This window comes from Octopus bimaculoides, chromosome 26, assembly GCF_046866305.1.
Source record: "Octopus bimaculoides isolate indiv1 chromosome 26, ASM4686630v1, whole genome shotgun sequence".
In the NCBI taxonomy this organism is placed as follows: domain Eukaryota; kingdom Metazoa; phylum Mollusca; class Cephalopoda; order Octopoda; family Octopodidae; genus Octopus; species Octopus bimaculoides.
Genome location: NC_142953.1, coordinates 27,091,591 through 27,104,090, shown reverse-complemented (window position 1 = coordinate 27,104,090; position 12,500 = coordinate 27,091,591). Strand labels below are relative to the sequence as shown.

General features: G+C 38.2%; 1 protein-coding gene across 1 annotated transcript in view; it reads right to left on the bottom strand.

Annotated features, from left to right (window-relative positions):
• The window catches only part of LOC106869574 (mitochondrial fission process protein 1), a 14,650-nt gene extending 2,750 nt beyond the window's left edge, over positions 1 to 11,900 (bottom strand). Inside the window, exons 1-2 of the mRNA XM_014915372.3 lie at positions 11,207 to 11,900; positions 3,393 to 3,520 (exon numbers count right to left, since the gene is read on the bottom strand). Coding sequence (XP_014770858.1) covers positions 3,393 to 3,520; positions 11,207 to 11,261 — 183 coding nt within the window. The 5' untranslated portion in view covers positions 11,262 to 11,900. The remainder of the gene's footprint in view (positions 1 to 3,392; positions 3,521 to 11,206) is intronic.
• Between the last annotated feature and the right edge of the window lie 600 nt (positions 11,901 to 12,500).

Sequence of the window (12,500 nt, the reverse complement as noted above, 5' to 3'; positions counted from 1 at the left end):
ATATATCTTTTCTCTTTTACTTGTTTCAGTCATTAGACTATGGCCATGCTGGAGCACCACCCTGAAGAATCTTTTATTGGATGAGTCGCCCCAGTACTTAATTTTTTTTTTAAAGCCTGGTAACTATTCTACTGGAATCTTTTGCTAAACCACTAAGTTATGGTGTCAAGCAGTGGAGGATGGGGAGGTAAACACACACACACATACACATTTATACAGAGGATGAGCTTCATTTAGATTCTGAGGGTTTGACTGGCCCAAGGCTATCAAAGAAGACACTTGCCCAAAGTGCCAAACAGAAGGACTAAACCCAGAACCATGTGGTGTTGAAGCACACAGTATATATATATATATATATATATATATATATATATATATATATATATATATATATATATATATTAATAACGAGTGACTGTTATTTCAAGCAAGTAGACATATTTAGTATGTCCTTTGATTAATTATATATATATATATATATATATATATATATATATATATATATATATATATCCCGTAACCTTTTTCTCATTCTTTTATTTTTTTATTTTATTTTTTGTCTGATGAATAATTAGCATCAAAAACATCAACAAGACTCTTTCCTTCCTTTTTAACCCTCTTTCACACGGACTTAGTACTGACACCCTGTGCTCTGTCCTGGTATTTGGCCGTTCAGTAACTACATAATTTTACATACAACGAATTTTACATAGTTTTTACAAATTCTTCTCAGTGTGGCATATTTGCAAATACCGGTGCCGCAGAGAGAGAGAGACATAGCACTGCTCACACGCAGTGTTTCACACACCATCAGTACTGCTTCTCGTCTTATAAACGTATAAACGTTTGTTAAAACTTATCAGCTAATGACGAGAGTGGGAAAACGAGTTGTTAGTTAATAAAACTTATTTTGAATGAACGCTAGGTGTATGTGGAAAAATTCCCTTCAAAATAAGAGTCCCATTGGTCTAAAACAAATTGCCGTGTACGCTTGTAATCCTGATATATGCTTTGAAGGTTTTGTAGATAAACATCATCCACCTATAATCCATAGCTGTGGATTATAGCTGGATATATTCAATCGAATATATTAACATAAAACATTTAAATAAAATACGACAGATTACTTCTAACGATCGCCCGAAATTCTTATATTTTGTAGTCCTGAATAAGAATACATTACGTAAAGAAGGCAAATGTTTCCTAGCAAATAACTGGAACAAGGGAAATAATTCAGGAATTAAAACAAAGTGTTCAAGGGAAGCAACTCGCCAAGACCCAGGTTAAATTATAGGATAATCGAAACTTTGTGTGTGTGTGTGTGTGTGTGTATTTTTAGGTTTTATTTGTTTTAGTTATATGACTGCAGCCATGCTGGGGCACCACCTTGAACGGTTTTAGACGAACAAATTGACCCCCAGGGCTTATTTCTTAAGCCTAGTATTTACACTATCAGACACTTTTGTCGAACCACTAAGCTACAGGAACATAAACACACTAACACCGGTTGTCAAGTGGTAAAGGGGGTACAAACAAAGACACAAAAACATACACACACACATATACACGATGGGCTTCTTTCAGTTACCGTCTACTAAATCCACTCACAAGGCTTTGGTCAGCCTGAGGCTATAGTAGAAGACACTTGCCCAAAATGCCATGCAGTGGCACTGACCCTGGAACCATGTGGTTGAGAAGCTGTGTATATGTGTGTGTGTATACATGTATATGTATATATATGTTTTTGTGCATCTGTATTTGTGTGTGCGTGTTTATATATATCTATCTATATATACATGCACACATATACATATACACCTATCTATACATATACATACACACACATATATAAATATACATACATAAATATACATCTACACAAACACCTACACACACACACACATATAAGGAGGAAACTGGATCCATGAGTCCATAGGAAGGAGATTCTATCCTTTATATATATATATATCTGTCAAAATACGTGCCACTAATTCGATAGCCATGATAAAACTCCAAGTTTCGGATGCCAGGGTGGGAACCCACGCCAACATCTCTTCAGTTATCTGGCCAATGAAAATTCCTGAAAAAGTTTTCACTCCGGCATCCGAAACTCTGAGATTTATCATGGCTACCGAATAAGTGTCACATATTTTTACAGATAAATTCCTCTAGTTACATAATATCGAGGTCTCTTTCTTTCTTTTGTTGTCCTTTCTATCAATATCAATATATATATATATATATATATATATGTATACATAGAGAGAGAGATATTACCTTACCAATACAATCAATCAATTTTATGATCCAACTGTATTACTTGCTAGTATTTGTAAACCTATCCCACGTCACCGTGTATTTCTAAATCTATTTATAATTCAAACGGGAACTGAAAACAGGGAACTGGATAGGACATGAAACTGTAATGGGAACAAGAACTGGAAATAACTCCTGCTTTTCCAGGTATTAGCAGGTAATTCAGCTAGTATGTACATACATATATATATATATATATATATATATATAATAATAATAATAATATTAGGGATAAAATCCAATAATTACAGGTAAAAACTCAATTAAAATCAATTTATTAAAAATTAAAATTAAATTAAGTTTCACAGTATAAAATCTATATAAATATATAGTTTTAGGGAAAAGAACCAAGGTTCATGAACTCGTCGATGAAAATCCACTATCACATATAGAAAAATTAATAAGTAAAAGCACAGTAAATAAGTATAATATAATACAAAGTAAATATCAAAAGATCAAGATAATATTTAAAGATTATCTTTATCTCATTATATATCATCATCATCATCATCATCATCGTTTAACGTCCGCTTTCCATGCTAGCATGGGTTGGACGATTTGACTGAGGACTGGTGAAACCGGATGGCAACACCAGGCTCCAGTCTGATTTGGCAGAGTTTCTACAGCTGGATGCCCTTCCTAACGCCAACCACTCAGAGAGTGTAGTGGGTGCTTTTACGTGTCACCTGCACGAAAACGGCCACGCTCGAAATGGTGTCTTTTATGTGCCACCCGCACAAGCCAGTCCAGGGGCACTGGCAACGATCTCGCTCGAAAATCCTACAGGAGCCAGTCAGGCGGTACTGGCAACGGCCACGCTCAAAATGGTGCATCTCATGTGCCACCCGCACAAGAACCAGTCCAGGGGCACTGGCAACGATCTTATATATATATATATATATATATATATATATATATATATATATATATATATATATATGCACATATGTGTATGTATGAATATACACAAATACATGCATAGAGCACTTGTGTTTAAAAGTGTCTAAAAACTTTGGCCTCGGGTGTGGAAAAACAGAGCTGACCAAAATTTGGTTAAAATAAAGAGTTGTTCTTACTTTAGCAGCGATTTGTCCCTTGTGGTTAGCATCAGCTATGACGTAGCTACAAGCTACGACATAGCTGAAACGGACAACGTTCACATGGACCAAAGCCCGGAATGCCTCACCAACTTCATTTGCATAGCCTGAAATTCATTAACGAGAGAAGAAAAGATATTATTAAAAAATGTAGTAATAGAGTGTCTTGTGTGTGTGTGTGTGTGTGTGTGTGTATCTGTGTGCGTCATTGTGATGATACCATGGTTGTAAACGAGCATCATTGTTATACAAGTGGGGGTTGTTCATTTCCAGTCTTCTGTTAAAAATATGGGGAAATATGACCATGTTTGGGAAAAGGTAAGGGTTAATGACTAGACGGACTAAACACTTCTAAGCACTTTGTGTGGCATACTAACAAGTCTGCCAGTTCATCACCTCACTAATTGAACTAATTAATTAAGTGGTTGAGTAAAGTGCAAGCCGGGTGAGTCACTGGGACGCTGGGCAACATGCTTAGCAGCATTTCATTCATCTTCACATCCTGAGTTCAAATTCTGTTGAGATTGACTTAGCCTTTCATCCTTTCGGGGTTGATGAAGTAAGTACCAGTTGAACACTGGGGTTGATGTAATCAACTGGCCCCACTCCCCACAAAAGTTCATGAGGCTGGTTTCTCAGATTCTGTGGTATATGGAGGGTGGGCCAAAAGTCATAGTAAGTTCAATAAAATAATGATGAATACATACAAACTTGTATATGAATAATAATAATAATAATAATAATAATAATAATAATAATAATCCTTTCTACTAAAGATACAAGTCCTGAAATTTGGGGGAAGGAGAAGGTCGATTATTATTGATGATACTTATTTCATCGACCTTGAAAGGATGAAAAGTAAAATTGACCTCAGCGGAATTTGAACTCAGAAAGGCGGTGAGCTGGCAGAAACATTAACGTGACGTGCGAAATGCTTAGCGGTATTTCTTCTGCTGCTACGTTCTGAGTTTAAATTCCGCCGAGGTCGACTTTGCCTTTCATCCTTTCGGAGTCGATTAAATATAAGTACCAGTTATGCACTGGGGTCAATATAATCGACTTAATCCATTTGTCTGTCCTTGTTTGTCCCCTCTGTGCGTAGCCCCTTGTGGGCAGTAAAGAAATAAGGAATTTGAACTCAGAACATAAAGATAGACAAAATGCCGCTAAGCATTTTGCTCAGTGTGCTAACGATTCTGCCAGCTCGTTACCTTATTGAACAATAATAATAATCCTTTCTACTATAAGCACATGGGCTGAAATTTTTTTTGGGGGGGGAACAGTCAATTACATCAACCCTAGTACTCAACTGGTACTTATTTTATCAACCCCCCCCCCCCAAGGATGAAAGGCAAAGACGACCTCAGTGGAATTTGAACTCAGAACACGAAGACATACGAAATGACGCTAAGGCCTGGCATGCTAGGTAACATAACATAAATGAAAAGTGAAATGTTTTGGTGCACAAATTTTGGCCCACCCTGTGCACTCCTCTGATGATGGTGAACTTTCCCTGCAGTGAATTGATGATGGTGAACTTACTGGACATGACATCAAATGGCTAAGGGGGTCCACCAGAATAAAAAAGTAAACAAAATAGGCATAGGAGTGGCTGTGTGGTAAGTAGCTTGCTTACGAACCACATGGTTCCGTGTTCAGTCCCACTGCGTGGCACCTTGGGCAAGTGTCTTCGACTATAGCCTCAGGCTGACCAAAGCCTTGTGAGTGGATTTGGTAGATGGAAACTGAAAGAAGCCCATCATATATATGTATATATATATATATATATATATATATATATATATGTGTGTGTGTGTTTGTATGTCTGTGTTTGTTCCCCCCAACATTGCTTGACAACCGATGCTGGTGTGTTTAGGTTCCCGTAACTTAGTGGTTCAGCAAAAGAGACTGATAGAATAAGTACTAGGCTTACAAAGAATAAGTCCTTGGGTCGATTTGCTCGACTAAAGGCAGTGCTCCAGCATGGCCACAGTCAAATGACTGAAACAAGTAAAAGGGAGTAAAAGGGGTCCAGAGATTAAAAAAAAAAAATTTGAGAATCACTGCTCTGTAGTAAGATCCCTATTCCTGTCCTTCAGCCCCTCAACCTCTGGCTCAAAGCCACCTCTCTCAGTACTGCGCCCTTACTCTGTCAAGAGGGTTTTGTGTTGCGATTTACTTAATGACCCCGCTAATTCTAATGCCATGGTAAATAAAAAAAAAGCACCCTGTGCCCCTTAGAAAGTGGTTGGCGTTAGGAGGGGGCATCCAGCTATAGAAACCATGCCAAAATAGACAATGGACATTAATACAGCCCACTGGCTTGCTGGAGCTTGTCCAACATTCTTACCTGTGCCAGCATGGAAGACAGGTGTTAAATGATGCCGATGATGATGATGACAATGATGTGATGTTGATGATGATGATGATTATGCCCTGGAAGGATGAAAGGTAAAGTCGACCTTGGTGGAAAATGAACTCAGAATATTAAGAACTGTTAGTTATCTCTTTACAAACATATTTTGTCTGTCACTCTGCTACCCCCAGCTGGAGCAACTCATCATCTGCTGCTTCCGTTTCATTTAGAGATTTAGAGATTTCTCCTTCTGCATTTTCTCCCCCCCCCCCGCCTCCTGCTTCCTCATTCACTCTCTTTCACCTTTCATTCTGCTACTCTCTCTCTCTCCCTCTTTCTCTTTTCCTCTCTTTTTGTGTTTCTCCTGCCCTTTTCCCCTCTCTCACTCACCTTTGTCTTACATCTACTTCTTCTACTTCTTCTCTCCCTCTCTCTCTCTCTCTCTCTTCCTCCTACTCTCTCAATAACCTTTATACAACTGCATAACAAAGGGAAGAGAGGGAGAGAGGAAGAGACAGAGTGAGTAAGAGAGAGAGAGAGAGAGAGAGAGAGAGAGAGAGAATGAGTGAGAGAGAAAGAGAGAGAAAAATCAATGCATGAAATCAGAAGGAAGCCAAATATAATAAGCAGAGAAAATAAGAGAGAGAAAGAGAGAGAGAGATAAGAGGAATGTAGTGAAAGAAAGGTACAAGAGAGAGTGAGAAAACAAAAAGGAGAAATAGTAAGAGACAGAGAGAGAGGGAAAGAGAGCTTAAGATACAAGAGAGAAAAACAAGAGAGAGACAGAAGATAGCAAGGGGGGGGGGTAAAAATATGAGGTTTGTACACACATACATGCATGCACACACACACACAGGTAAGTGTACACAGAAAATAGACAGAGAGGTAGGATAGATAGGTAGGTAGAGAGAGAGAGAGGGAGGGAGGAAGGAAGGGAGGGAGGGAGGGAGAGAGGGAGGGAAAGAGAGAGGCAGACAGACAGAGACAGATAGAGAAAATAGATTCATGTACAAGATAGATATCTATATCTATATCTATATATATATATATATATATATATAATTAAATTATTAAAAAATATGGCAAAAAATCATATATTAATTAATATCGATTAATTACCAGGAAGCTAGTTAGTGGTCAACATCATATATAAAAATATATATATATATATAAAACAAATAATAAATGAGTATGTGCATACCTACATCTACCTGTATATATAGGTGCATATCTGGGTACAGGACATATATATACACATGATAGAGAAATACTAAGAAAATAGATAAATAAGCAGAGACAGACAGACAGACAGACAGATAGCTACACATGTAGATAAAGAGAGAGAGAGAGAGAAGGAGAATAAGAGGTGAGGTAAGATTTGACTTCACCTTTTCATATTAAATGTCATAAATTCATTATAGAAATAATGCAGAAATCGAACAAAGCATAATGACTTATGAGGACAGAAAGGAGAAAAGACTTGTTATTTATAAATGGGAAGGACATAGAGATCAACAATAACACTTTTGTGATCTTTATACATACATACACATCATCATCATCGTCATCGTTTAATGTCCGCTTTCCATGCTAGCATGGGATGGACGGTTTGACTGAGGACTGGTGTACCAGATGGCTACACCAGGCTCCAATCTGATTTGGCAGAGTTTCTACAGCTGGATGCCCTTCCTAATGCCAACCACTCCGAGAGTGTAGTGGGTGCTTTTATGTGCCACCAGCACGAGGGTCAGTCACATGGTACTGGCAACGGCCATGCTCAAAATGGTGTTTTTTACGTGCCACCTACACAGGAGCCAGTCCAGCGGCACTGGCAACAACCTCGCTCGAATGTTTTCTAACATACCATCGGCACAAGTGCCAGGAAGGTGACACTGGTAACGATCATGCTCAAATGGTGCTATTTGCGGGCCACTAGCACGGAAGCCAGACAGCTGCTCTGGCAATGAACACGCTCGGATGGTGCTGTTAGTGCTCCACTGGCACATTACATATATAACCGACATCATTGCTTAATGTCCACCTTTCATGTTGGCATGATATGTACATATACAAACATATATATATATATATATATAGCCAACCGAAGTTTTGTGATTGAATTTGGTAGGCGGAAGTTACTGCCGTGTGTGTATATGTCTGTGTATGTGCTTGTGCCTCTCTCCCAGAGAGAGAGAGGGAAATACATACATACATAGAAACACACACACATACACGTGAGTGTGTGTGTAGGTGTAATATTTATATACGCATGTATGTGTGTGTAGACAATAAAGGTTGTATGATCCTATGATTAAGATATTAGAGGTGGTGTATCTTTCTGTTGATGAGCAGTGAAGAGTATTCAGCTGACAATCGTAAGGCTGCGAGTTCAATTCCTAGTGGTGAAGTGTGTCCTTGAGCAAGGCACTTTATTTTCGCATTGCTCCCGTCCCCTCAGCTGGCAAAAATGAGTTGTATCTGAGATTCAAAGGGCCAGCCAGGATCCAGTCTGATTTGGCATGGTTTTCTACAGCTGATTTCCCTTCCTAATGCCAACCACTCTGAGAGTGTAGTGGGTGCTTTTTACATGTCACCGGCACGGGTGCCATTTGCATGACACTAGTATCTGCCACGACTGCGATTTTGCTCAGCTTGATAGGTCTTCTTCTCAAGCATGACATAATGCTAAAGGTCTTGGTCATTGCCTCTGTGAGGCCCAACACTCGAAAAGAACTCAGCCACTTTGCCTCCATATATACACACATCAGGTTTCCACACAGTTTCTTTCTATCAAATCCACTCCCAAGACATTTGTTGGCCCAGAGGCTACAGCAGAAGACACTTACCTAAGGTGCCGTGCAGTGGAATTGAACCCAAAACCACGTGGTTGCAAAACAAGCTTCTTAACCACACAGTCATGCCTTGTATTTTAGAAGGTAGGATATGATTTGGTGGAGATTTTTTTAGCAATTTGAACAACCGCATGGCAGTTCTCCCATTAAGTTGTTTAACCCTAGGCCAACCCTGGCCAAGCAAACAGCAATCATTCAGTATTGGTAAGCAACATCATTCACTCACACACTCTTACCTCAATGACACAGATAAAAAGGTTAGGCTGTATACCAATACCGAAGGATCGCCACCAAATCTATGATCAAAAGCGTTTCAACTCTGAGTATTCTATTTTTTAGTATATTTCTTTGCTGTTTTTTTCTTCTTTTTGTACAGATGGTGTGATTTGAGGGAGATTTGACTGCTATTTCTAGCAGGTCGAAAGACCATACAGTGATTCTTGTTAGCTCGTAGTTCTGTTACGAGTAAGAGACAGAGTGTGTGTGTGTGTGTGTGTGTGGATACTTTGTTGGTATGTACTATGTCAGTGTGTATCTGTGTGTTTTATATAATAAACGTCTGTTTGTGTGTGCATCAGAGAGAGGAAGATGTGTGGATATTTTGTTTGTTGGTTTGTGCATCTGTGTGTATATGTGCGTATTAACTGTGCGCATGTGTGCAACAGAAAGAAACAGGTATGTTTATTGTGTGCAACAGAAAGAAACAGGTATGTTTATTGTGTACAGATGTGTCTATGTATGTTGTATATGTGTGTGTAGGCGTGTGTGTGTGTGTCAGAGAGACAGAGAGAGTCACCGGCAAATCGATAGATTATGAATGCTATTTGATTGTATAAACGTTTCTTTACTTTGTGTGTGAGGGAGAAAAACAGCGTGTTTTGTATTTACATAAAATTTGTGGACTAAAAAAGTATGGGGGGACACAATTTACTACAATAGACAGCAACTAAAGAACGGTATTAAATAAAGTAAACCAGTAAATAAATAACATAATGAAGCGTGTATAATCCCTAAATTATTCAGTGCACTGTTCGGCTTCTAAAAATCTTTCTTCGTATGACCCTCTTTCTCTCTCTACGAAGAATGAAACTAAATACTAGATCGCATTCAAATCGTGTATATTAAATGATATTTATCTCTTCCTGGGTGAAGTAATTTGTTGTTGATCCTTTCAATAACAGTACATCATACACACACACACACACACTCATTAAATCAGTGAAGGAAGAGTGTTATCCAGAAAACGAACGTCTGGTTCAATGGGTTGCAATTCTGCTAAAGGTACCTAAAAAGATCAGGGTAGTGCCTGTTAAGCCAGGCAACGTTTCATTTCTACACAACTTAAACAGGTTTTGGCAATTATTAGTCCAGGCCATAGCTAACAAAATAACGCACCACCTGGAGATGTCTTTCAAGCCATGTATTAGGACATCGCATATATATATATATATATATATATATATATATATATATATATATATATACACGTGTGTGTGTATGAGTGTGCAGAAAGAGATTCCATAAAGAGGAGGAGAGAAGACTTACACCACAGCCGAGACCAGGAATTTCCTCGTACTCAGAACATGTTTACATATTTAGAAAACTAATATAATTCTTTCTACTATAAGCAGAAGGCCTGGAATTTCGGAAGTGTGAGCTAATCGATTACATCGATCTCGGTTGAGTACTTATTTTATCGACTCGAAAAAGAGAAAAGGCAAAGTCGACCTCAGCGGTATTTGAGCTCAGAACATAGGACAGAAGAAATGCCGCAAAGCATTTTGTCCGGCATGCTTAACGATTCTACCAGCTCGCCGCAGATGACTAATGTCATTTTCCCATTCTGAAGAGGTCCCAAGGGAAACTTTGTATCCTATTAATAATATTCCTGACCCCCTCATTGATGTAGATTTGAGGCTGAGCGCCCTTCTCTTTATTTTATTTCTGGTTTCATTTTATTACTGATTTCTATCGTTTCATCTTTTTGTGACTGCTTCTTTTCGCAGTTTTTTTTTGGGGGGGGGGGGCATGATTACGTTTGTAAATTATGTTCTTTTAATTTTTAAAAATAAATTTGGTTCCTTATGTATGCTTGCATGTTTATTTGCTTGTCATATTTTCTGTTTGTTGCCCTTTTATTTAATCCTGAAAATATGTATAATTGTGTACTTTTGTCATTGTAATGGATCGTACTCGAAGCAGATAGTTTTACCAAAGTATGGTTAAAGAGGAATGAATGAAAAAAATGTGTGTGTTATTATATGGACACATGGATATATATTGGTATCTGTGTAAGAGTAGATTGAAGGTTGTGGCGAACCCTATTCTGTGACCCCGTTATCTTATGTACCCCAATATTTATTAAGACAATCAGGTATGTTTTATGTGATATTTAGCTGTGATGTCTAGCAAGCCGAACGATCACGTTCAGATTCCCGCGTTGGTTCGATGTATATATTCAAGTAAATGTGAATATATGTATTTACGAGTGTGTGTATGTATATATATATATATGTCCATGTGTGTGTATGTATATATATGCTCGTGTGTGTGTGTTTGGTACCGATAAATATATGCTAACTTACCGAGATATCGGACGTACGTGTCCCTGTATAAATCTGGTGGTTCTTGTGTTGACATCGCTGTGACTGTCACCGTCGTCGTCTGCTTCTAGTTGTTGCTGAGGTTGTCCTTCACAAACAATCTGTGCCAGGACGAATCTATTTCGGAGTTTTATTACCCTTTCTCACTGCTTCTATCTTCTTATTTCATTTCGTTGTTATTCTTGTTGTATGCATTGCTTCTCGGTGTGAGCTGTACTTATAGACAAATAAACAACTCGTCTATTTGTCAGTCTGTCAATCATTCTATCATCTACTAGACTAAATTCTCTCGCCATCAGCTTAGTAATCTCTCTCTCTCTCAGCTTGCTTAGTCAATCTTTCGATCATTTCTTCTATATATTTATCAATCAACTGGTTTAATTATTCTATCAGCAAGTCAGTGTATCTTTCGATTAATTTAGTTTGTGTGCCTGCATTCCTAGCCATCAGTTGATCAGTCTTCATTCCTTAGCAATCAATTAACTAATTGGTTAGTTAACTAACTCTCTACAGATTTCGGGTCTGTCTGTCGGTCTGTCTTAGCCATGTGCCCGCTGAGGAAACACGATTTGATGACGGTCAGCTGACCGACCAAAGAAGGTCACGTGATATATCAATCCGCGTGGCGAACTGATAGTTCCTCCTCCTCCTCTTTCACTTTCCTGCCCACCACCTTATTCTTTCTCCTTCTCCTTCTTCTTCTCTTTCCTCTATTCCTCATTTTCCTTTCTTTCCGCTATTTCTCTCTTGCTTTCTTCGGCACTTTATTTCTCTCACTCGATCCATCGAGTACTGCCCGACCTGGTCATTTAACACAGGGGTTTTCAAACTGTGGTCCGCGGACAGCAAATACTTTTTATGGGTGATTTGATTTTATATATGTTTTTTAATCGAAATCTTTTAATTGACAATAAACCTATTTGTTAAATACTGTTAAATAAATAAATGTAAAAATATATGTTATTTTAAGCAAATATTTATGTATAAATTTCATAAGCGTTTATAAGGGGGTCCCTAAGGTAAAGCCTGAAATATAAAGGGGTCCGCAAGTCAAAAAGTTTGAAGACCCCTGGTTTAACATACTAGAGCTAGGTCCTTAATATCCCTCACCGCCAACTACACCTTCTAAGAAAAGAAAAAAGGGGTGTAATGTATAACATTTTCCTCAATATATTGTCTGGAAAAAATATGACAGGATGGTCACGAGCGGAATGCCATCGATCATAGAAAAGCTGACCTGTGGCTAAATAACAAGTCATTCTTCACTTTTATACTT